This window comes from Coturnix japonica, chromosome 1, assembly GCF_001577835.2.
Source record: "Coturnix japonica isolate 7356 chromosome 1, Coturnix japonica 2.1, whole genome shotgun sequence".
Classification (NCBI taxonomy): Eukaryota; Metazoa; Chordata; class Aves; order Galliformes; family Phasianidae; genus Coturnix; species Coturnix japonica.
This window is the reverse complement of record NC_029516.1, coordinates 103,316,464-103,344,389: the sequence shown is the minus strand read 5'-3', so window position 1 is coordinate 103,344,389 and position 27,926 is coordinate 103,316,464. Positions and strand designations below refer to the sequence as shown.

The window sequence follows — 27,926 nt, the reverse complement described above, 5'->3', positions numbered from 1 at the left end:
TACAATTAAAACATGAAAAAGTTCCTGATTGACATGTGGACTCTGGATAAATAATTTGCTTACATCTTGATGAGGAAGTAATAAATATATTCCTACATACGTAACAGAAAATAATTATAGAGGGAGGCTCAGGGATTAATGAAGTAACTATTAATTGCTACTTTATTTGCTTGAGATTAAAGGAAAGGGTAGACTTTAAAATTCTCAGTCAGAAAAGAAGTGCAACTTAATTTGGGGGGGAAATGTCTGAAAATTGATTGTAAAACATTACAGTAGTAATGTAGATAGAACAAGCAATAAATTTCAAATCCTAATCCTTATTCATTCAGATTTAAACAATAAAAATAAAACAAACAAACAAAAAAATTGCATCATACTACTTAGCTAATAAACAGTAACTCTCATTGCTTTTTAAGGTATTCCCACTGCCTTCACTTTAGTACTTCAACACTGTAAGAATACAACACTCCAGTATAAAAAGATTAGAACAAGTCATAGAGCATAGAATGAAGTTAAAGATTTCATCTTACTTTTTGCATTTTTTTTAATGAGAACTTTAAAATAAAAACAGTAGTTTGAGAAGACATTATTAATTCTTAATTCTTTTTAAGGGATTTATCATTTTCTTGTTTTGAACAGTTCTATAAGAAGCTAATAACTGCTTACTGACTGGCTTGACACAAGATATGATTTTGGAAGTCGGCATTTGAATTACAATCAGCCACTAATCAGTGAAATACTAAAAATGTACAGCTGCCAAATACCTCAGACCAGGTGACAGTACTCAAAAAACACAAATTACCTACTTCCACAAACAATCAAAACCATTCTATCTATTTACACTGCATGATATTTTGTTACTTTTGAAACAGAAGCAAAAGCAACCCACAAGTTCAATATTAAAATAGAAATAATTATGGCATTATCACTGCAAACTTGTTTGACTCTCAACACCTAGCTGTTACACCATGTTTCAGATACAGACAGAATACTGAATATTCCAATAAAAAAAACAAAACAACAACAACAACAACAACAAAAAAACCAAAAAACAACAAAACACCATTCTCACATTGATTTTTCTCATAAACAATCTGTTTTCACAACAGAATGCATCAAAAATGTCACTGACCAATGTGTGGGAACTGTTGAGTCACAGCCTGAACCACTGACTGGTTCTCTGTTGAAAGGACCAGCTCAGCCCTGGTATCACAAGTGAAGACACTTGTGTTAACTCCCAGAAAGGGTGGAGCCAAGGTGCACCTCTCTTAGACCCTATTTAAGGGCTGACTGCCACTAGGGAAGGATCTTTTTCTGGAGATGCTTCCCTTGTGTTGTTTTTTTCTGTGTGCCTAGATCTTCAGATACAGATGAGCACTCTTTCCCCGTTTATCCCTTTTGCCATTTCACAATTGTATCATTTTTCCGCCACACTTTTTCTATCTGTAATAGCCATATTACAGTCTATTTTGAATATTAATATACGCCCATTTAACTTGTGATGGGATAGACTGTGAGATTTGTAACAGGCGTACTCCAGCATATCTACATTTACTTTCCTAAGTAGCTAAGTAACAGACACCATAACACATTTGTGGTTGAGAGTTTACTGCTAATAACAACTTGCTGTAGTTTAAATGGTAACTTGTTACCGAAACAAGTTCCATTACCTAGGGTTAGTCCAGTAACAGTGCCCCAGAACAAGTAACTTTATCACTTTGAATTCAATAGACCTCTTAATCAACCAAAAGTATTCCAAGATTTCAGAGCAAGAAGAAAACAATGTTTTTACTTTTATTTTCTAATAATCATAAGGTTTGGTTTTGTGCAATTGAAGAAATGATTTCTAAGTTCTAACTAGCATTTAAAAATTACATGGAAAACACCTTCTATCACCTCTCTCTTCCCCCCCCCCCCCCCCCCCCTTTTTTTTTTTTTCCTTCCTAAATATACACTGACAGCATGCAAGGGAAAGCATTACTATATTTTAGGATGTGATAGAAAACAAATATCTTCCCCCTTGGCACAGGCCATGTCAGGAAGGGTGATAAGATGAACAAGAAAGCAGCATTACCACTGTATACTACTGGGTACGGACAGGGTTAATGACTTGATGGAATACAGTTCTGACAGGATATTTCTTTTTTCCTCTCCTCTGTACTACAGGTATGGTTGCAGTACAGAAGAATGCAAAGTCAAGATCAAACACAAAAGTTATCAAATGGAGAACTAAGTCTCATTATCACTTAATAATGCTGCCAAAACCTCATGTCATCAGTGCAAATTAAGGAAAAATACAGAAAATATGACTGAGATAGATTAAATGAGGTTTTTAATCAGGCTACACAGGAAAGCATAAGAAACTAGATAATTGCTTCACCTAAAAAGAACAGCAGAAATGTCATTACAAAACTTCAGAGTTCATTTATTACAAGGCTAGCACAAACAAGAATAAGATGCAGAAAAATGACAGCATGTACAAGTACATTAAAGCAAGGATTTCATGTTTATTGCTAGGAGTGCACATATAGACACTACACCTGCTGCTGCCAATGCAGCTATTATAAGAGGAAACAAAACACAGCTCCTAGATTCAGTTTTGGGGAGAGCATTCCTTTGTCCCCCAAAGACCTCTGTGTGTTAAGTCATGTACTTTGTATTCCCAAAGCATCCTTTTCTACACAAAATGCAACAAGCTTTGTCACTGAAAACTGACACTATACAACATACAAGGTTCCAGAAGGACTTTTTTCTCTTTCATCAGCAGCTGTACACCTAGCCGAGAGTGTTTGGCTCTACTAGCAGTTCTTCGTTTTCTCTTTTGTATGATGCCGTCTGTGCCTCAAAGCCAGGTATCAATCCACAGATTGCTATGCCACTGTTTAAATGTTTAATTACCATGTTCAAATGAGGAGAAAATGGAAGTTATTATACCACATTTTATCTGACTAACTATTGTAGACATTTCATAACAAAAGTGACGGGTAATTAATCTGAATATTTGCCTAAGCTTTCTAGAACTTGTTTGAATATTGAGATTAGGTGACAGAAAGAACAACTATTTAAGACCAAAGGCAAAATTCAATATAAAACCAAGACCATGTAATTACTACACAAGTTGTTGTTTACTTGTCCTTTATTGCACTTGAGTATATTTTAAAAGATGCTTATAAAAAAAGAAAAGCATCCTTCTCTGACAGAACTAACATCTGAGCTGTTCTCCACCCTATACATAAGTATGGCAAAGAGAAAATGGTTATTGAATTACACTTCAAAAGAGTCGCTCTTATTCTTTCTGCTAATATATGCTTAAAGAAATAAAACTGATGAATGGAGAAATGATTACATTCAAGGTTTTCCTCATTGCTATGGCATCTGCAAATGCATTCCACAAACCTATGCAAATTCAGAAATACAAGGACAGGACTATGAAACTTTTTATTAACCTGAGAGTCTCTATTACCCTACAATGATATTCCCCTACACATAATAAGACACTGCAATATAACAGTATTACTTGAAAAAGGGCACACTGAAGAAACAGTAAGCAAAAACCTTTAGTCTATTTTCTAAAGTTTAAAGATGGATATCAGAATCAAACCCCTCCAAAAGTGGAGGGGAAAACTATCATTAGAAAGAGATATTATCAACAGACAAAACTATCATTAACAAACAGTTAAATGCTAAAAGATAAAGCTCCTGGTAATTAGACATTATTAAAATATACAGATTAATCTTAACAGCTTGATCAAAGCTATTAAAACTTCCATGTATGAGTTATAATTACTGATGCTATCATCCTTTAGTTCACTTGCTTAAGATATTTTGTCTTTTTCTAATAGTTGCTGAAGTTAACTCATATCAGAAAAGACAGGAAATAATCACCATCCTCTTATTTCTCATAAGTAACAATAATTCAGAATAATGAGAGAGAAACATACAGAGCTGAAGCCATTGCTTTTCCAGTTTGCAAACCATAAAGAAAAATGTTTACATAACTTTGTATCTAAAATACTTTGAGAGATCAGTCTGAGACTAACAATCTGTTATTTGCATTGGAAATGATCCACTGAAATCTTCTCAAAAATTCAGCAACTGTAACTTATATCACAAATTCCACAACAGTCATCACTCAGCTGTGGAAAAAGATCTTATTTTCCTTAGCAGTATTGAGAGAAATTTTGATGTTGTTTTTCCATTTGCCATCCAAGTCTGAACAGGAATCATTGTTTTAAAACAACCTGTTTCCAATGATGTTTGTTGCAAGGTATTTTGAGTTGAATGAGAGTTAACTGAATGCCCACAAATACATATTTTGAGTAACCAAAACAAAATAACATATATATATAAGAATATATATTTTCCTTTGAAAGGGTCCCAGAGAGCATTATCAAGATTTTAATCATCCTAGTTGCATAATCATGCAGCTACAACAAAAGGCCACTGTGATTTATATAGGTATACTTTGACTTAGGAAGTTCAATTTGCAAAAAATATTAGTCCTTTCAAGTCCTGCCTGCTTGTCTATAGGTCTTCATTAACAGTCTTCTAAGTAACACTTTCTACCTTCCATTAGTTTCATCCACACCTTCCCTCTCTGCTTTTTATCTTTCCTCACTACCTTAGTGAGCACCGAACATAAGCTAGTTTATGTTTAGCTCACTGAAAAGACTCAATCAAGAAGAAAGTTGATTTCTTCATAGCTTTTCCATAACAGAAGAGGAAGAAAATCTGTCTGTCTCTGTTTTTCTATATGCCTTTTATACATCAGAAGAAAAAACAACCCACACACATTGACAGTTAAAGTATCTTTAATTATTTTATTTTATTTTATTTTGCTCTGGAATGGGGCCAGCATTCCTATAAATTGTGTCTGAATAAAGTTCCTAACCACATATCTTATTCTTGTAGAAAAGTTTGTTTGCTCCTCTTCCCCAAAACTATGAAAATTCTAACTGCAGAATAACTCCATGGGATACATATCCAGCATAGAATAAATCCTATTTTGGGACTCGGCATCAAACAGTATATTCAGATAGCTATAAGAAAAGATTCTGATTAACTGAATATTAATTTTATTTAGATGAAAGGTATAAGTAGAAAAATATATAGCTTGCTACTTTTAAGAATAAGTTATTAAGGTAATGTTACATAAAGTATGAAGACATTATCAAACTTCATAGTCATCTTCATGATGCCAAGTCAATATTCAAATTTTATCAAACTGCTTTAGGACACATATATAAGTTAGAATGTTTTAAAAAGATGAACGGGCACAGAGAAAATATTTTACTCTGCTCCATATTAATTTAAGGCGTGCATCCTTAGTATTGTAGGTTTTCTGAAGTTTAAATGCTTAAAAACTAAGCAGACCTCCTGCTTGAAGATACACAGCTGATACAGAACATGTTATTTAAAGGATGGCCTACAATTTCAATAGAACAGAAGAAATATTCCTACTAGTTAGTAAATAGGAAAAAACAGCAAGTACTATGAGCTCTGCATGATGCAAAATATAGAAATTCTCACTTAAAATGTGGTCCATATCTCATCTGCTAGTGTATTCATAGCTGCTCATGAGAAAGACATAAAAGATCAACAGCCTCAGAAACAAACTGTCAGCTCCTCGTGGGGTAGGCTCAGAATATCAGCAACCTCAGAAAAAAAAAAAAACCAAAAACCTACAGCTTCATTTATAATCCAGAAAGTCAGTCTTTGATCAAATAAAAATATTTACTTTACAAAAGATAATTCCTAAGTCCAAATCCTTAGTTGTTGTTTGAGGATGTATCTGTAAATTGTCAGGCTTAAAATAAATAAACAAATAAATGAAAACAAAAAACAGAAATCCCAAACCAAAACACCTTTCATATTGATTACCAAGAGTAGAGCCTACCAAAGAGAAGGACTCATTGAGTAGTAGATCCCTTTTTAGGCAAAACTTTCAAAATACTGCAAATGCAGCAAAGAGCTAAGAACTTTTTAAGTGTTCATAAATTACGTGTGTGATGCTTTGACAAGTATCAAGTTATGTGAAAATAAACGTTCACCAAATGCAATGTTCTCACTACCACTGGCAGAACTTTCTTAAGCCACCACTAAAGAGCGTTTTAGTGTCTGACTTAACAACTGTGCATATCCTTGCCAATCCAGATACAAATGTTTTATAAAAAATGATTTCTAAATCTAAAAAATAATGATCGAATAATGACAACAAGTACATGAAAGTTCTAAATTTAAACTTACAAATAAAAATGCATTGCAGCCTTTAGTAAGCCAATGGAGGACAGAACACTGTCACCCACTCTACTATTAAAAGATATTTTAATGTCAACTTAGGGCACCTGACATATATACAAAATGTAAAGTTACATGGATAGTATGCTAGAATCTTCAAAAAAGATTTTTCATAAGCTGGTGCACCAGTAATTCTATTTCTGAGCCCAGAAACAATTTTGGCTATGTTTTTAAAGACAGATAAACTTTAGGTATTGCTGAACATAACACACAGGAGTTTTCAAATGGGTACAGAATTAACTGTTGTTTTTCAAAAGCTTGTTTTATTTTTTAATTTGGAGTGGGGGAAAAAAAAAAAAAAAAAAGGTGGCAAGCACCACAATTTACAGATTTGAATAGAAAATAATTATAGCAGACATTTGGAAAACCACCAATGTTTAAGAGTTTTTCAGCTGTTGGCTAAACAACTGCAGCTATCTTTGCCAAAGCCGAATAAAATGTGTGCTAATTGAAAGTGATTTTTGCATCCAGAAAATAACTTCTTCATTCAACTGTTTTAAGAAGTAAGTTCAACTAATTACTGCTACTCATCTATTCCATTGCACAACTGATTTTTCAACTTCAATCTCATCCAGAGTTTATAAACTCTGTTTTTCAAATGGAGCTATTTGATGGTGTACAGGAAACGCTCTCATCATTGATTCTCAAACCTTATTAGCTGTTCCAATTGTGATTGTTGCTTAAGCTCCTCTTAATTCCACACAGTGAAAAATACCACTACCTTAAATTAAGCCACTAATTCTGATATTCCTATATATGCAGATATATTTTTCCTTATATTTATCTTATGTAAATACAAATAATACAAAGTTATTAGTTCAATCTTGAGACAACCTCAATTGTATTTAAAGATTAGGAGACTCAATGCTATGTTTTAGATTGAGTTATACATTTCATTAAATTCTGTTTTGTTCTATCAGTAGTTCACTGTGAGGTAGACCACTGATGACTAATACCACAAACATTAAATATTAGATTAAGTGGTAGCTTAATAGAGAAATTTTAGGAAATTGAATGGGAAAAAAAATAAATCAGATCATAGTATGGAAAAAATGATATTAATGTATATAAGAGGATAAAAAACAAACAAACAAACAAAAAAACAACAGGTGAACACCAAAGAGTACTCTTTCAAACATGACTGTATAACGAAACATAGAAGATAAAGAGGATTTTCCTGTCACTTCTGACTGAGTTAAGTTGACTCTCATTATCATCAGTGATGAAAAATAATACAAGCCTAGGTAATGATAATATTCAAGCAAAAAGTTATGTCTTCTATAAAGTGCTAAAATTAATTAAGATAAACTTCTCATATTTCTAAATACAATTATCTACAGTTTGAATCTATAAAAGATATGATCTGTATTCTCTAATTACTGAAATAGCAATCAGTTTCTAATCAAGATACCTTGACATCAACATGTACACATTAAAAGTTTGGACCCAAAAAATTGCTTTAGAACATGCACAAGTAGAGAGTGAGTATGCTATGTAAGAAGGGAGCAAAATTAACACTAAAGTATAAAAAAAAAAAAAAAAGAATTCATCTTCAATTTATGATTTAATCTTGCAAGATATTAAATATTGTGTGACGAAGTAAAACTCATTTAGAAGCAAATACATGGAAAAGATTATCCACTTAGATTAAAGAATTTGCACTGACCTTCAGGATCAAGGAGCTTCTCTATGCCCAGGTGTTGCCTGGCTATGTTAAATGCGTGGTCTAATCGTTGCACAGGTGACTGCTGAGAAGCAACAGCATTCCAATCAAACAGGTCTGGTCTAAACAAACAAACAAACATATATATATATATACATATTGTGTGTTAAATTATATATTTCTACTGCTACACATCGGTGTCAGCTACTACTCTTTAAATTACTTAATGAAGGAAAATGTTTGTTCAGTGCTGGAATTAACAAAGATGGGTTTCTGATGTGTTGACTGTTGTTATCCATATTCATCTTCAACATATTAAGAACTTTTCATACTCTTCATTAAGTCTCACTGGCCTACAGCCTCACTCCCCCAAACCAGTTGTTTCTACCCATTGTGCTCTGGCCCTGTGTCTGCCTGAAATGCCTGCAGCAGGTTTGCTCTCTCTCTCTCAGTGTATGGGTGATAAGAATTGTGCTGTGGCTGTGCACACTGAGAACAACTCATGGCAAGCCAAGCAGGATAAGTAACTGCTGTGTTTATTTTGCAGCCTTTCTCCTCTTTCCAGTGCCCAGTTTTTTTTTACAATTCTAAGAACATAACTGCTGCTGAGAATGCCAACTCTCTGCTATATCTGATTGAAATTGGCCAACAGGTTCAGCCTTTCATAATGTGGGAACATATGCAGCCTAACTGCACGTGCCACTTCTCATACCAAAACCTTTAGAAAAACACATACTTTTCAGATGAGTACAAAATTGTACTCCAGTCATGGGTTTTAGCTGATATGAGCCAAAAGCCTACAGCACAATTTAAATGTGTTTACAGGAAAAGAGCAGCAACAAAATTGAATTACAGCTGAGATAGATAATCTGAGTGCTTGCACTATAAATTGCAGTATCTGCAATACAAATAATGTTAATACAGCATGATCTTTGGCATTTTATCTAAGAAGTACCTATTAGGAGATCAGAATTTGCTATCAGGCATTTCAGAAAAACAAGTTTAATCAGGTGATCAATAGTTAATGTGTATATAATATGAAAAAAACAACTGCGCTATTTGTGATGTTGATACAATGTTCTAAAAAAAACCACATACATATGTAATTTTTCCTAGAGATAAATCAAACACGAAATTGTCATTAGTTATGAATGATTTACTTACATTTTTATTAAATTCAAAAGTTCATTTTAAAAAGTAACTCCTATAGTTATAATAGATGGCAAAAACACTGAGTACATCAGACTGTAATAACTTCAAGAGAGCAAAGGAAAGATGATATTTATGTAGCAGTAATTTCTTAGTTATGCACCCTTGCTGTCTAATTTTTTCTGAGAGGGGAGTGATTTACAGAGTAACAATTAAGTTTTTATAAACTATTTTGCTTCTCTATGCAGAGATTTTTAAATATTAATTAAGAATAGACTACTATCATTAATTTCTCCTTTCCCCATTCAGAAAGATTTCAAAATATTAAATTTTGTGGGAGACAGGAGGCTGATGGAAGCAGAATCTTAAGAGGTTATTATCTCTGTCTCCAATCATGGATGAAGTAAGACTGCAACCTCAGAAACAGGCTTGTGTACCAAAATACAAGCATTTTCAAAATACAGATTACATCTGCACAATTTCTTGCATCCTGCTCATACTGGATCTGGATGGGATGGAGTTAACAGTCTTCATGGAAGCCTCCATGGAATGGTGGTTTAAACAGTGTTGAGAATACATGCTTTTTTCTTTTTTTAGCTTTTGCTGTACTTACACAGTATCAAGGCTTTTTCTCACCTCTCCATTCCTGCATGCAAGCTGAATGTGTGCAGAAAGGAGGAAGGGGACACACACAGGACAGCTGACCCACACTGGCCAAAGTGATACCTCATACTATACAATCATAGAATGGTTTGGGATGGAAGGAACCTTTAATATCAACTAGTTCCAACCCCGCTGTTTTAGGCATGGACACCTCCCTTTAAACCAGTTTGCTCAAATTCCCATCCAGCCTGGCCTTCAATGCTTCCCGGGACGAGGCATTCACATCCAATAAATCAAAACAAGTAATAGATAACAAACATTAACATCAAGTAAATTAAAATACAATAATATTGCCACATCGAGTGTAAGATCTAAGATATCTCGGAAGTATTACAGAATCACAGAACTGTAGGGGTTGGAAGGGACCTCCAGAGATCATCAAGTCCAACCCCCCTGCCAAAGCAGGCTCCCTACACCACGTCACACAGGTAGGCGTCCAGGCAGGTCATAAATATCTCCAGAGAAGGAGACTCCACCACCTCCCTGGGCAGCCTCTTCCAGTGCTCCATCACCCTCACTGTAAAGAAGTTCTTCTGCACATTCGTGCAGAACTTCCTATGCTTTACTTTCATCCCATTACCCCTAGTCCTATCCCCACGCACTACTGAAAAGAGACCAGACTCACCACTATGGCTCCCACACCTCAGGTATTTACAAACCTGGATCAAGTCCCCTCTCAGCCTTCTTTTTTCAAGGCTAAACAGACCCAGTTCCCTAAGTCTGTCCTCATAGGGGAGATGCTCCAGGCCCTTCACCATCTTAGTGGCCCTCCGCTGGACTCTTTCCAAGAGATCCCTGTCTTTTTTGTAATGGAGAGCCCAGAACTGAACACAGTATTCCTGATGAGGCCTCACCAGGGCACAGTAGAGGGAGAGGATCACCTCCTTTGACCTGCTGGACACGCTCTTTTTAATACACCCCAGTATGCCATTGGCTTTTTTGGCTACAAGGGCACACTGCTGGCTCATGGTCAATCTGTCGTCCACCAGGACGACCAGGTCCCTCTCAGCAGAGCTCCTCTCCAGCAGCTCTTCCCCCGGCCTGTACTGGTGCATGCAATTATTTCTACCTAGGTGCAAGACTCTACACTTGCTTTTGTTAAACCTCATCCGGTTTCTTACTGCCCAGCTCTGCAGCCTAGTCCAGGTCTCACTGAATGGCAGCACAGCCTTCAGGCGTGTCAGCCAATCCTCCCAACTTCGTGTCATCAGCAAACTTGCTGAGGGTGGTCACTATTCCCTCATCAAGGTCGTTGATGAAGATGTTGAACAAGACCGGACCCAGTACAGACCCCTGGGGGATGCCGCTAGTTACAGACCTCCATCCAGACACCGCACTGCCAACGACAACCCTCTGCACTCTGCCAGTCAGCCAATTCTCACCCCACTTCACCATCCACTCATCTATCCCATACTTCCTCAGCTTTGTTATAAGGATGTCATGGGGGACAGTATCAAAAGCCTTACTGAAATCAAGGTAGACTACATCTACCGCCCTCCCCCTGTCCACCCAGCTAGTGACATTTTCATAAAAGGCCACCAAGTTGGTCGAGCACGATCTCTCCTTGGTGAACCCATGCTGGGTACTCCTGATAACCTCCTTATCACCCAGTTGTCTGCGGATGGCATCCAGCACAAGCTATTCCATCACCTTCCCTGGGACAGAGGTGAGGCTGACTGGCCTATAGTAACCCGGGTCTTCCTTCTTGACCTTTTTGCCCTTTTTGCCCTTTATTCCTGATTGGAAGCCAATAGGTCAAAAGAAATGGCCTCTTTGATTGCTTCTCTTGGTATAAGGTTGTCACACTCAGCAAAACAAGACCAAGTAATGATAAAATCTGTGATGAAAACAGCAGATTTACTGCTGAATACAGCTAGAGGAAAAGGAAGCCCAAAGGGAGGGGAAAAGGTGATGGCAAACTGATTTCAGTAGAAATATGCACAGAGCACAGAACAGATCCTTTTCTCTTTCCCCTCACTCCCCACAAACACCTCTGCTGCTTTACCTGCAACAAGTGGCTTAAGGGGCACAGTGACAGCCTTTCCCTTCCATATAGGAGCACTGACATAGTCCAAGAAGTCTGACTTAGGGCTGGAGGCATACAGGTTGGCAGCCTTATAGATATCTATCACGGCCCACCTCCAATGGTAACACAGGCATCAATTTCCCCTTTTTAAGCAAATTCAGTGGCATCCAGGAAACTCTGGTCTGTTGGCAACATGCTCAGCAAGAAGAACTGGGATAAAGTAAGAAGGGGATTAGGGTTTTGTCCTCCAAGGCAATTGTTGCTTAGAGACTGTCTGGGCATCCATCTGCTTGTGGGAGGTATTGAGTGACTGCATTTTCAACACTTGCTTTTCCATTCTACTTTCCTTCATTTATGTAACAGTCTTTATTCTTACAAGTTTTCTTGCTGTGGCTCTTCCTGCTTTCTGCCTTATCCAGGGGGCACAAAGCATGAAAACAGCCGATCAATTGCTGGCTGGGGTCCCACTGTATCCTATATTTAGTCACAGAGATGTTCTTCACTTAACTTCTCTGGAAGTTATTTATTTATTTATTTTCCTTTTTTCCCCTCTCCTATGGCATAGAATGCCTAAGCTCTTACATCAAAAATTGTGAGGGGAACACTGCAGAAATGACAGAGCTATCTACTCTTTGTTTCCTGAAAAGCTCTCCATGGACATCTTGGACAAACATTACAAATACCATCATATAAAAAATAAAATCAGTGACAAAAGCTTTTAGGATAAGAAAAGAGAACTGAAGTATGTGAAGGACTATTTTTCCACTCCAAATATTTTTTTCAGGCCTTTGATTTCAAGTTCCAGTCATATTTCTTCCTCTGAACGGAACACTGTTTTCACAAAATCATAACTGGTTTGGTGAAACAAGATTTTAAGTACTGAATCATGCTTTCTTCTAACCAGTATGGACTCCATTTGGGCAAGAACAATAACATTTAGAATTACTGCCATCAATAATATCTTGGATATTCAGTGTCATCCACCTTCTCTTTGAGATGACAAAAATTTGAACTTAGACACAACTATAAGAGTAGCAAGAGCTCCTAGCAAGTGTCTTATATTTTCTCAATATAATAAAAATTAAAAAATGAAGATGACAGCACAGATTCCAAGCTGACTCAAATGTATATATGGCCACCTACAGCATCTAAGCTCCCAGAAAATTGACTTAAATTAAAAATATATACATACTGAAAAAACTCTCCTTAATTCAACAGTAATGTAACTCTGCGGATTGTTCCTTTTTGGAAAGAATGCTTCAGCATACACGCTTCAGCAGTTCTATCACTAGATCATGATTTATAGACTATAATGGCAGTATGAAACATCATCTTTTTGGTGAAAAGTCTCTAGACATTTTGATTTGTGTATATACAGAGCAAAATGACCAAGCATGACTGCAGGGGATACTACAGTCTAGAAGATTAAGAATTGTGGTACGTGGCAAATAGTTCTTAAAAATCCATGAAACAACAGAGAAACAGAATGTTTTCTAATGGCAAAAGAGTTTGAGATCCATCAACATAGTGGTAAACAGGTGTGAAATAGAACAGAATAGAAATCAAATGGAATACTGATTCTCAGCCTTCACTTGTTCTCTCGGTGTTGTTCAAAGTGTAGGAAGGGAGAGGAAATCACTTTTCCCATCTGCAACTTGGTTTATATCTGACAGGCAGTAAAGGTAAGCAGACAAAGCTAGGAAGGGCTCGCTTCTCTCCTTGAAAGTATAAAGGCATGCACATTAAACAAAAACAAGAAAAGCCACCAGCTGATCATCTAAAACAGTACTAATCTTATTTATGATTAAAGGCTTTGACTGTAATTATATTACATTTATGTATATACATGTAATACGTAATCAGAGAATAACTTTGCTCAGAAAATACCTTCAAGTCTATCTAGTTTCCAGACTCTTAATAAGAGCAGATATATTTTCCATCAGCTCAGACTGCCCAGGGTCCCATCCAACCGGGCATTGAACACCTCCAGGTGTGGAACAACCACAGCTTCTCTGGGTTTCCTGTGCCAGTGCCTCGTTCACCATTCTCATCGTTAAAAATTTCTTCTCTATCCAATCCAAAACAATCCTTTTTCAGTTCAAATGATCACCCTGGAGCCATTCCAACAGTTAGTTTTGCAACTAGCTGCAGCTCCTAGCCATTATAGTGTTTTAAGACACACTTTCCAAGTGCACTCTAATAAATCCTCAGAGACCACTTGCTAAATCTTTGTCAAAGAAACTGAGAACTAAATTTTCATGAGTGCAAATACAGAAATTATAGCAAGAATAACAACAACAACAGTTTGTGAAGAGTGAATAAAAAATGATCAGTATTTCTAAGGATCTGCTTATTTACTCACTACAGTCATTCATAATTTTTTCAATGTGAACTTGAAGTTAATTCATCTTTCTCTGACATGTAGAAGGCAGTGAATCTTGAGATCCATGTTGCAAAGATGTAGAACAGGAAGAAAAACAATACAGACTGAAGTTGGACAGATGTATTCAACACTCAAAACTCTCTTCTTTAAAGTACCTGTTTGAAACTGTAACACATATTTTCTCCTCAAGGTAAAGAATAATACTTGCTAAATCAAAGGCTTGTATGGAGAAAATTCAGAAAATCACATAATTTATAAAAATTAAAAATAATTTATAAAATCACTAATATTACACATGGGGAAGAATTTGAAAGAACCCAAAAGAAACACAGTGGAACATTTTAAAGATAATTTTACATCATCTCTGCATTTTGCAATAGCTGTATTGTTTTCATTTCCTTGGCATTTCTAGGGTATCACAATACTTTAAATCAGTGTTTTGTGACTTACATAGCCTTCTCTAGGAAGCAGTTACAGAAAAACACCACAAAAGTTTAACCAGATATTTCCTTAAGCTCCCTTAACATCTAAACTGCCAATAGAGTTGTGCTGCAATAAAGTAATTTAAAAAAAAAAAAAAAAAGAACAAAAAACAAACAAAGAAAAAAAACCTCATAAATCTTATTCACAAAAAAAAATTTCATTTGTGAATCCAAGAAAAAGCCACATTCAGATCATAAAAGTCACTGCCTCCATTTTAAGGAGTGTCTTTGTTGTTCTCACTTTATCTGTACGAGTAAACTTTGCAGGTAAGTTCAGTACTGTCACAGTTATAAAACATGAACCTTACCTCTTCATACCATTACTTTTCTTTTCATGTTTCCCTCAACCTACTCAACACAAGCTTTTGCTTTCTTTACTCAGGAAGATCCATTCCTTTTTAATGCCATTTTCCTTTTTTCCCTCTCAACTTGCCATCCTGGAGCAGAAACAGCTTAGGACAGTGAAATACTGGCCTAAGTTCAAGTGCTCTTAATAAGCAAGGAGGAAGCTAATAAATAATACTTACTCCCCCTTCAAAACCCTGATTAAAGGGTCAGAAAGAATATATATCTTTAGGCAACTTACTTCGATTACAAAGATCTCTGATACCCATTTGTAAGGGAAAAAAAAAAAAAAAAAAAAAAAAAATACAAAAAGTAATGATAAAAGTTTCATAGAATCATACAATGGCTTGGGTTGGAAGGGACCTCAAGGATCATCAAGCTCCACCCCTCACACTCCCCATCACCATAGACAGGGTCACCAACCTCCACATGTAACGCTAGAGCAGGCTGCCCAGGGCCCCATCCAACCTGGCCTTGGATACCTCCAGGGACTGAGCATCTACAACCCCTCTGGGCTGACCAAGAGCCTGGAGGAGTAGGGTCAGTTTCAGCTGCAGCCCAACTGAATTCTCCTCACCAATATATATATATATATATATAATATAATATATATATATTATCCTTGTACATCTAGGGAGATGGTTCTACTTAACAGCTACTGTCTAGTTTAGTCAGTAAAATGAAGAATGTACCATTCACAGAAACATATCCTGAGTTTATATTCTGAATATTTGCAACTCAAAGTCACTAATGTGCCCTTTCTAATATTATCAAGAGACCCGCGCTCCACTGCTTCTTGAACTCAGTATTAAAAGCAATTGCAATAGAGCCTAAATGTCCCTAGAGACGCAGTGATTACACAAATGAGAACATCTACTCCAAGTAACCTCTTGAAAAAGAACAATAGAAATAACATTAGAAATATCTGATAAATAATAATAATAATAAAGTAAAAAATCAACCATAAACAAGAGAAGGGACAGATAAAAGACTATGAGAGAAAGCCTCCTACTGAGAGTACTGCTCTCAGCGTATTATATGTATTTAGTGCTTCACACTAGTCTCTTACTCTCTTCTGTTCCTTTTGAGAAGGCATGGAGAATATTCAGTCAAATTAAATTACTCATGGAAGATCACCCCGAAACATAAAACAAGCCAACCAACCTTCAATGAAAATATCAGATAAGAAAAATAAAAATACCAGGAACAATGTAGTAGGGATTGGATTCTTTTTCTTTCATTAAGGCATTTAATTATTCCATTACTATCATTTGTCAAAGTAAAATGAAGTGAGATTAATGCTTCATGCTAAGCCCGTATCCCCTCCCAGTTAACAGCCTTCAATTCTTCCATATCTCAGGATTTTAAGGAATTTCTGAGTGGGAGATTTTATGTTTTGTGCACACCTTTTTAATGGGAATTCAGCAAGGTTTTTTTGTTTTCACTCCAGCCTTGAGCTTTATGCATCTGAATTGTGAACAAAAGTAACTTAGGGCTACAAAGAAGGGGAAGGGTCGAGAGGGGAAGACGTCTGAGGAGTGGTGGAAGTCCCTGTGCTTGCTCAGCACAGAGCAGAGGAGTTGATGGAGGCCTGATGGCGGCTGCAGCTCCTCACTCGGAGCGGAGGGTCAGTGCTGAGCTCTGCTCTGTGTGACAGCGACAGGGCCCAAGGGAACGGCATGGAGCTGTGCCAGGGGAGGGGCATCTGCATTTAGGGACAAGGTGTGCACCAGAGGGTGATGGGCACAGTCCTGAGTGCTGAAGTTCAAGGACTGTTTGGACAACACTCTCAGACATACGGTCTGTTTTTTGGTAGTGAAGGCTGGAGCTTGACTCAATGGTCCTTCTGGGTCCCCTCCAACCTGCAGTATTCTATGATTCTGTTATGCCGTTGGTACTGTCTAGGAAGTTTTTGGAGGGCAGATATAGAAAATGTAAAAGTGGTAGAAACAGAAGTTTGCCCAAAGTATAGCAACTTTCCAGTGAGCTTATGACTTCACTTATGGTGAATATAATGCTTTCCATATTGAAGTGTCTGTTCTCAAATGTTTTACACAACCACTTCCCTTGAATTATGTTGAAATACTATCCAGTGTCTGAATTGAATCATACACTTCACAAAACAAGCATGATGTAAGACAGGTTGATGTGTTTTGTTTTTGTTTTTGTTGTTTTTTTTCCCCTTTTTGAAGACCAATATGACACACAGAATATATTGTTAGTTATATCCTCCAAGTGTGGTAACATTAAAACCAAGAAGAGATGTAAAACTATTTCCCATTTTCATCTGCAGTTGCCTTCATCCTGATCCTCTTCTCTCTTTCCCCACCCCACCCAGAAGGAACTGTCCACAAAGCTGGTGCAACAGAAGTGTTACAGAGCCTGTACGTTGATGTTGTACATGAAAGGTGTTGAAGGATATATCAAAAATACAAAACTAGAATAAATATTACATTGTTTATAAAGTTTTCTATTTTACAGTTTACATGCATTTCCTTCAAAATTGTTCTCAATTATCTGTTGCAAATTGCAAAAAGCAGAGTTTGCAATACAGCTAATAGTCTCATCATCACAGATGTAGAGCATAACTAACGTCTGTCCCCCCACCCCCCACGCACACACTGTAAGTCATGTTTTCTTATAATGTTAATTAAATCTATTTATTTCTTGAAAACTACAATTTAAAAACTTAGGCAGTCAGCCAATATTTCAGATGAAGCACTACATAGGACACGGTCAAGTGTTTATTTATATGTAGTTATAAAGAAGGGCTTGATATATTTTTAAAACTAACTGTTAAAATACTAGTGTGGTTTTGGCTTACCACAGGAATAACCACAGAATGTAGGAATTGATCCTAACAACTTACTACGTTCTGCCAAAATACTATTCTTTGCACTTAAGTGTAAAAATATTATGAAGCAATGTCTTTGAAAGAGATAAAATGGGACTGAGATGAATGAGGAAAATTTAATGTTTGTATATTCTACGAGACAGACTCCTATAGACAGCAAGATGAAATATCTTACAACATCAGGGAAATCTTCCCTCACTTCTGGAGAGCAGGAGCATTGGAGAAACAAAAAATCAAGCAGGGAAAACAACTAAGCTTCAATCAAAAGTGTTTTTGTTAAATGAATTTTAATCTTAAGTAATTAAAATGCAGAGTATTAATAAAGCATAGCGTATGGGAGACATAGGGTTTCATTTAGTGTGGTGCTCATCCCCTGTTGTCAGGTTTACATTCAAACTGTCCCCTGTAAGCACAAAGCCAAGACACTCTGACACATAAGAAGAAGGAACCTTCATTTTAAATTACCTAAAGTAACTGCTTAGGCTTCTTATAAAAGGCTTTTTATTCTTTTATGGGGTAGAGGTAGATGAACAGTCAGAGTATATTAGCACACCTATTTTATTGATTGCATCTTGAATCTTGAAGGCCAATTCAGTGCTCCTGCATAAAGTGCAACGTCACTGAAAATCAATAGAGGACACACTAAGTAAGTGTTTCACCTGCAAAATTACTTACTCTGGGCTACAGAGAACAATGAATCTCCCCCGGAGACATCTGAAGATTAACTCAGTGATTAGCAAAGTCCCGAAGAAGACAACTAGAGCACCTTGGAGTTAATGGAGACATACTTCCAGGAATCTGAATGCATGCTTGTAGTTTCCTATAAGATTGCAAAAATTCCTGGACTAGAGACAAGACTTGTGGAGAAATTCCTTTTTACTTCCACTTAGTACAAGCACACTATGAAGAATGCTATGCAAGGTTTATGACAGTGAACATAAGATGAGCAAAGATGTTCTGCTGCTATGTTACAGTGAAACTGAATGAAGCACATTAATTTCAGTGAGTAGGAAATAAACATTCACAACTAGTAAGCTTTGCACTGAAGAGAAGACAGCAGTGGATAAGATACAGCTTACAGACACTTAAAGAATTGTCTAGCTTAAGTAGGATGCAGGCAGCTATCTGCATCCCAAGCCAAGGACTGCTAAATAAGAGCCTCTGTTTACATATCAAGAGCTCATTTTATAGAGCTGGACAGAATGGAATTTCTGATTACTGATTTTAGGCACCAGGCGATGATAGGCAGTATTTCTGAGCAGGCAATTTGAGTATTTCAGTATCAGATACTTTGACAAGGAAACAGGCAGCCCAATATCACATCTAAGTGAAAAGACATATGACAACTTTGGCCTTCTGCTACACTGACTTGCTAAAACATATATTAAAACCATTAAATTGTCAAACAATTCTACTGATTCTAGACTTTGAGATTACAATACCAATTAGCTATCCAGTATAATTTTAGCATACCCTTACTCTGGCATTTTTAAGATATTTTCCCTTTGAGATATATCTAATTTTATTTTATTTTATTTTATTTTATTTTATTTTATTTTATTTTATTTTATTTTATTTTATTTTATTTTATTTTACTTTGCTTTATTTTATTTTATTTTATTTTATTTTATTTTATTTTATTTTATTTTATTTTATTTTATTTTATTGTTGTTTCTGGAACAGTCTGACACTCTACTGTAATATATAAATGTCCTTCTAGGGACTTCATCACTAGATGCCAAGTCTCAACTGTTCATTTTGTAGTGAAAGTCACGTATGACTCTTGAAGCATCTGCATAGGTATTTATTGCTTTACTTTGAAATTATTACTGCACAATTTTTGTGGAAAAACAGACTACTTCAGGACCTTAAAAAAAAAGAAAAACTTTATAGTGCTTTATGAACATTCATATAGAAGGAAAAATCAAAATGTCTGTTTTATGATTAAAACTTTCCAGTTTCACAATCTATAACATATACATGAAATGAATAGCTTGTAATGATCATATCGTTAGCACATTAAACCTTATGGTAACTGCTGAAGAGCAATTTATAGGAATAATGATATGCAGGGAGCCTAAATTTACATATGTATTTGCTGTAACCTTAGTTAAGCGTTACGTTTTCCCCCTCAGTTCTTACAGTGCAGTGAAAACAGCACCCTGGGAGATCCAGGGAAAGATTTTGTTGAACTGCATTAACTACTTCCCTGAAATAATAATAATAATAAAAATTGCATTCTCATGAGCTTTCATCTAAAATTAATACACTAAGATGCATGTATGATCAAAAAGAGAGAATGCACATGTGTGTTCTAAAATTAATTAGCCTAAAGAAGGCTACATTCTTCTAAGGATGTAGCTAGTAATTAGCTCTACAAATGAGTTATTAACAGACAAATCTAAACCAACACTTTGTTATGACAAATGAAGAGCATTATTGACCATGCAATATCACCATTTTGAGTACTCATCTCAGTAGTAACAAATGTAATGTTAGCCACGTATTTACCAAAGTAAAATGAATTTGTTTGAGACTGTCATGATCTTGTAATTATTATCTGCATGTATCTCATCAGCCAGTTAATGAGCATTTTGTTATACAATTAAGTGGTTGATTTTCCTTGGCAAATTATCCCCAACAACAATCACCACTACAAAAGTAGGCGAGCTTTGTAGATGCATCAAACTCTGAATGCAAAGCATGAAGTTCTTAGATGCTCAGAGTCTAGTTAAAGATGGAATTCTCCAAACACATTTCCCAAAATACAGTTTAACAATATATCTAAGAGTGTAGAACCATGGACTCCACTGGCAAAGTATTATCATCATGACAGCAGTGACCTTAACCAGACAGTTTCATCCAGAAACAGTTACATGAGCTAGTGAAAATTCTGGAAATACTTGTAGATCTTCACTAGTGAATCTGAAAGATGTACAGTCTCTAGCTGTACTTTCGGAAGTGTTTTGTGAAATTTTATTTCAGGCTTTTAGCAACTAAAAAATATTGCTTGGCTTGTACTAATATTTTCTAAACTCCAATTACCTGTTGCTAAATAGAACATATTCATGCCTGTTCAAAAACTCAAATGACAGTCTGGAGCAGTCAGCTGCCTTCTAGGTTTATCCTCTTCAGGTGAGAAGTACAGAAGTATGAAAGGCAGATCAGGAGGCTTTCCACATTTAAAAATAAGTGTTACTTTGAAACCAGTAGTGCCAAGAACCTCACCAGCTAGACCTTTAAAATAGACTGGCTTGCATCTTTTCCTTAATCCAAGTATACAGAACCACCAGAAGACTTTGAATCTCTAAAGTTTCATATAGCATAGACTGGAACAAGTCAACTACTAAGAGAGGGAGAATACTAATATCAGCTGGGGAGCAACATAAAAGGTTTTGTAAATAAAGGCTACTTTCTCTAGCTCTGTCTTTTCAAGGTAAATCCATACTTTCAATCCATACTTTCAACTGTCAGAGGCTTTCAACAAGCACTACACTGTGCCTCTTTAGGTGCCTAAAGGAAAATGTTTTCCCTCTAGGTCAACCTCAAAGGTTTAATTTTGGATTTACTGCTTGCTTTTCTCAAAAGTTTCCAAGCCTGTGATCCTCTATCAGACTCTCAACTTGCTATGCATTGAAATTCCAGGAAAGGATCTGAGCTGACCATCTTCACTTACATTGAAGGAAAGCTCAGATCCTCTTCCTCTTTCAGTCTGACAATGAATCTACCCAGTAGACACTGAAAATCACACAACAGATACACCATCCTCAGGTCCTGCTGGAGCCATTTGTTATAAGTTCACTGAAACAATCAGAAGTTAGTTTTCCTACCTGTGACTGTGAAGGAGTGCATTGAAAGCCAATCCATCAGACCAGCTACTGGTGAAATTGATAACATTGACCTGTGGGTAATTACGAGTTGATTGACGGACCCAGCTAAGCAGAATCTTTTCACTGTTTGTCTGCTGCAGTCCAGCCATGATGTTTTTCATTACATCTTTGACCTGCAAAAAAAAAAAAAAAAAAAAGGCCAGAATCTCATTAATGACTGAACTTCCTTATTTAAAGCTGAATCTATTTTTGACTCACGAAAACTCCAATTGCCTAGATAGAAGCACTGAAGAAAGACCTCCTAGGTAACCAAAGAACATACTTGGTGTCACAGTACAATGATAGCGATCAAACTGGAATACATAAAAACAACTGACACTGACTTGCCATTGCCAGCACATTCAGTATAATCACCACTGTTTCACATGAAGCGCTCCATGAGCAAGCAGAGAATGTACATTTGCATGCACTACTCATTGGAACAGAATGCATACAAAAGCAGCCTTTCTCTTTGTAGTTTTTTTTTCCCTCTAGAAATGCATCTTTAGTTAATAGAATATGTTATAATAAAGGCTGATAAAATGATGAAAAGCATTTTTCTTTCATTGACAAAGTTGAAATATGTACAAAGGGAAAATAAATAAGAACAGTAGAGAGCACAGTATCTTCTATTTCAGCATGTAAACTGTATTTCAATATGTGCAACTGGATGAAAAATGAATTTCACTGCATATATTAAAGGAACAATGTATACCTTGCATGTTTTGAATTTTGTTTCAGAAAGTTAATTTTCCTCCTTCATCAGAGAAAGCTCACCTATCCCTAGTTATTACTTTACAGAGAGCAATTAATTCAGAGGGTTTCTAAAATATTTCCCAGGAGTTTGATATAGTAGCTACTAATATATTTCTTAGCAACTTCTTTATTGTGAAAGAGATGTTCATAATTTATTTTCTTGTAAAGTATTCCCTTTGAAATCACTGTGCTCTCCACATACCTTGGAAAGCGTGGCAGGTTTTAAAAAATTTTCTCTAAGATAAAATTTAACTATAAAGTTGTTTTTACTTATTGACACATCCAAAGTATTTCTTTTTAATTCTCACTGGCACTGCTCAGCAATCCGTATCAGTCAGAAAACAACATCTAGTTAGTGCACTATTTAGTTTATGACAAGGATTGGCCACGTTCTAATAATAAAACCTGTAATGCAATGCACAAGCTATAATCGCAAAGCACAGTCAACTACAAAATAATAATAGTAATAATAATAATTACTAATGTACTGCAGAAAACCAGTAGGTATCAGTTTATTATCCAGTCTGACACTAATCAATCCAATCCCTTGAATCAATTATTGAATGGAGATGTGAATAATAAAACAATCTCCTGTTTCTACATCTGAAATGCATACTATCATTAATGCCTTCAATTTTTCATTTTGATACACGTACAGAATTAATCTTGTAATTTCTTAATTTTGGAGATGACGAGAGGAGGAGAAACTGACCCACTATGAAATTTTCAGGCCTTAATCTTGCCTTTGATCTACAACTATAATTTGTATCAACGACAATGGTACAAATGCTACTAAGATAAGAATAACAGCATTCTGTTGTTCCTCCAAATCTATACCAGAAGACAGAAAGTAAAGAGTTTGGGAAAATTAGTAAATATGCTACTTAGTTTAGCTTTATGTGTCTGTTTGAGTATCCTTAATTTCTTCTTAATTTTTTCAGTGTTTATTATTGAGACTTGCCAAATTAGATTTAAATAATCCAGCAAGAAGCAAGGAATTCAACTCCTGTATTTCCACACACAAAAAAACTTCCTGACAACAAGATTATAAAATTTTGTTCTTCATGAATCCAGGTGCTAAAAAGAAGAACAGTTTCAAATGCGACATTTGTTATAGAACCATACAATCACAGAATAACAAGGTTGGAAAGGACCTACTAGATCATATAGTCCAACCTTCCAATATACCACACTTAAACAACATGAAAGCCTACAAAATATTCAGATTGTGGTAATGGAAAAACTTGCACGGTATGGTTTCATTTTTCACTCTGGATTTTTGTAGTATCTCTGTGTTAACGAGTACTGGTGTCTCTGAATATAAGAAATAAACCATAGCATTCAAAAAAATACAATGTTCTTTTTGTGGGATAGCTGAATTTATGCATAAACAAGAATCAAAAATATAAGAATTAAAAGTACAAAACCTTAGTAACAAATAATAAATCAAATGTCTGCATTGACAGTAATGCAACAGAAAGTATAAATGAACTGTAAGCACTGTGAAAGTGTAAATTAGCCCTAAAATAAAACAATGGGCTGCCAAGGAGGCAACTATTCAAATGAATCCAGGCAAACTCATTATTTTTTTGCTTATGATTTAAAGAGAAGCAGCCTGAAGTTCTCCAGTTCTTTCTACTTCTGAGTAAACAGCTTCAAACTCATCTTGTTGAGATTAATATTCTAACAGCAGATAAAGATTTCCTTTAATGTTCTTGCATTTCTTTGCAGAAAACTGCAATTTTTTTTTTAATTTTTTTTTTTTTTTATTTTATTTTTTCCTGACTCCCAGGGAATTGCAGGCATTTAAAATAACAAAAAGCAAAAGGGCCTGATCTCATCCTGAAGGTCTAGATTGCTTCTTATTCAGGGAGAAACAGTGAATTATTCCCCTTCTGCAGCTGGAAGCCTCCTTGTTTTCCTGAGCACTTCCATCCTTTCTGTTCCGACAGCAGCACCCTGCACTGCTGTAGACACTGAAGGAGCTGCAAGTGGGATGGCTTGGCCTTAAGGCAAGTCTGCAGCTGAATGGGAAAGAGCAGGCTGGCACTAAGTTTAGAAGGAAACTTTTTGAAGGCTTCTTAGTTAAGATGCCCCCTTCAGAAAAAGCAGTACTTAGAAACGTGTGTATGTCAGCCTCAAGAGCTTTTGGATAGATTCCACCCTGAAATAAGCTGCCTCAGCATCCAACCTCAAAAACTACACTCATTTCAAAGCACCTAGCAGTTCTACATCTTGCTGGCAGGTGACCTCTGATATTCATTTATTTGTTACCACTCCTTTCTATTGCCATATATCTTCACAGGAACAAAGCTATAATATATAGGAAACTCCAAATGGTGGAAAACAGAAATAGTTGTTCCTCCTGGGGAATAGTCCTATACTATTGTAATAAGAAAAACTGCTTTTGAATAGGAAGGGGGAAAGGGCAGCATAAACACCACCACAAGTAACTTCCAACATGATGAAGTGATAAACTAAGGGCTATGAACAGAACAGGCACACGACCTCTCATCGCACAGAAAAACACTGAGATGCATACACCTGAAGCACAAAGGCAGGGAGAGGCCATCTCCAGGCAGCTGGAATTGGAAGGAGCTTGCCCTGCCACCTTTACCACCAGGGAGGTCTCCTCCATTCCTTGCTGTTACCAGATAAATGTGCCTCCTTCAGGGAGCTTCAAGGAGATGTGAACCAAGCACTGAGCATGGTACCTCTGTACACAGCTTGCCTTGGAGCCTTAAGGCACCCACTTCAGCTTAAGCTGTGGACTAGGGTTTGGAGAGGCTGAAATTGAAGGAAGGGGATAAGATGGCAGATAGAATGGTCACAAGAGAAGGCACGATCCAGAGGCCTAGATTTTAAGGAATGTAAAAGTCAAAGACTCCAAGGTACTAAGAGCTAAAAAACCCTTTAACTTTGGATGGTTTGGGAAGCATCTGGCACTGGGTGCAAAAGGACAGTTGAAAACAGCACATCTGTGTCTGGCCCGCTGTTGCAGAGGACTTCTGATCTATCTGCTAGACTAACAGGAAGCCCTGGAGCCTTTGTGTAGGTGCGGGCTATCTAGGAACGCTGCACACCAGAAACAAAAGCACAGGTGCATAACATTTTATTGGAATGGTACAGAGATTCACTATGCCAGCCACTATAAGATGGGGAGAGAAGTAGGGCAGAATTTAGAATGTTACTCATGACGTTAAGGTATTTTCATTTTGCTCAGTCAAACAGGGACTGGCAGCTCCCTGACAGAATGATTTAGTATTTTTTACCTACTATATTTCAGATATTCTGACTGCATGGATTACTTTTTTTTATAGCCAGAATCCCCTCAACTCTTTTAAAGCACGTTTTAAATATCTCCTTTTTAAAGAACATTTTCATAGATGTTCCAGACACCCATCAAAGAGGGGATATTCTTTACTCATTGATTTGAGGTAGAATAATAAGACTGATAGTATTTCATTTCCAGTACTGTATTTCAAAGTAAAATGTTAATTCCAATTAAAGTGCAGGCTCTGCAATAAGTGCATGAGAAGTCTGAAACTGTTAATAGCTCTGCAAAGAAGGCTAAGTGGAATATATCTCTCTGGAATATTTTCCTCATCCATATTGCTATTACTTTGCTCTTTTTCAGCATTTTCTTTGTGACTTACACAAAAGATGTTTGTTAGGTTTGGTTTTTCATTCCATTTATGAAAACAGGTTTGCTCTTATAAAAAATGAAAGCATTGAACACTGCCATACAGAATCTTTTTCTGCTCTTAAGAGAGATTTTCTTTGTCAAGCTTAACAATTTAGGAATTAATGGTATTGTTTTCTTTTTGTTTAAATGTTAATTGAGCAGAGAGGCTGAGATCACAGAACTGTGAGGAAGAGGGCAGCAGCTTCAAAGAAATAGAAACCCTAATAGATTCAGTACCACAAAGAGCTTAGGCACCAGGTGCTCAACTCAGAACCATGGTTAAATTTGAGTGAAACTTCTAATAATAATTTGAAAAACAGGCTAGATAAGAAAGGACATAATCACCACAGGGTACAGAGAAAGCCACAAGATCTCTACTGAACAGAAATAAGAGTGGCAAGAATGAGACAAATCTTTTCTGCTGCAGTGCCTCCACAACTGAGAATTCTGATACCCACTCCGACCAGCAGTGAAGCACTTTCTTTTCATGAACACTTCTTCCTTCACTTCTCTCTCTGTCTTTTATGTTTCACACAAAGAGCCTGACATTTTTGTAAGAGGTGGTCTTGTTGTCATATATAATTGTAGTTCTGTCCTAATGTCAGCCTGGCTGCAGCATGTTAAACTGAAAAAGCTTTTTGCCTGTTCATCTGCAGAAAAAAAAAATAAAAATATTTAACTGCCATACAACTCATATCTGCTTTTTGCATGCATGCAGGTGTACATCTAGGTGACTCTTCTTAGCACTGAAAGCTCTTGGAATCATTTGCAAAAGCAGGATTGCATTGTCAAGCACAGACTGCAACAATAGCATACATAAAATCAGCCCCTTATTGTATTTAGGCCTTTTTTGGCCTCATACATAAAGCAGACTCGATACAAATCATAGGGAAAGGAATGTTTTACTCAATGGTAAAGAACTGGCAGAAAACTTTGGTTGCCCTGAGTTTGTAATTTAGTTTTAACAACAGCTTGTCATGTTTCCGGCTGCCTAGTGTGAAGAACTGTCTGTGACAGGGAAAATAGTGCAAAGAGGAAGAAGTGACCCATCCTTAAGAAATTTATGGACTTGTTTCACTAGAAGCATTGTAAAACTGTAAAATAGTACCAAGTTAAGAACAAAGCAGAACAATCACAAACGTTCTAGATTCATGCAAATCACTTCAAAACTTGAAAGAAAAAAATGGGAAAGAATGAAGATTTTTTCCACAATAGTGTAAATAAGCAGTTTCAACTTTCAGTTCTTTGAGGGAAAAATGCAGCAAACCAACATCTCCAGAGTACTGTTTAAAAAGAGAAAATCCTATGCACAAATCTGGCTTTATATTTCTTCTATTTATTCATTATTCAGCAGAAACTGCATTATCATATAACAATGTCTTCCTGCAAAACACAGCTTTATCTATTGTTTAGAATAGAAACTGACATTCAGTTCTATCCAAATTAGAATCTAATTATAAAGTTTCAAATAAAAAGACAAATCCATAATCTGCAGGTTATATCCTTTAAGCAATCCCATAAATAGATTGACATAGAACACTATAGACTGAACATGGGCTGAATAATGAATACTCAGGAAAGCATCACATTATTAATCCCTACTTTGTAAATATGGTCCCTGGTCTTTTCATACATGGATAATTCAGCTGATGCTACTGGTATCATCACTGTCACTGGACTCCTGACACCTGAAGAACCTATATACTGCAAACAAGAACAGGTATCCTAAGCTCATATGCTGATCATTAAAAACC

The 27,926-nt window shown here is 36.2% G+C and overlaps 1 protein-coding gene across 17 annotated transcripts in view; it reads right to left on the bottom strand.

Annotated features, from left to right (window-relative positions):
- DMD (dystrophin) overlaps positions 1-27,926 on the bottom strand; it is a 1,014,969-nt gene that overhangs the window by 734,098 nt on the left and 252,945 nt on the right. For all 17 annotated transcript variants that reach the window (XM_015884249.2, XM_015884262.2, XM_032449414.1 and 14 more), the window contains exons 6-7: positions 21,693-21,865; positions 7,964-8,082 (exon numbers count right to left, since the gene is read on the bottom strand). In XM_015884249.2, coding sequence (XP_015739735.2) covers positions 7,964-8,082; positions 21,693-21,865 — 292 coding nt within the window. The remainder of the gene's footprint in view (positions 1-7,963; positions 8,083-21,692; positions 21,866-27,926) is intronic.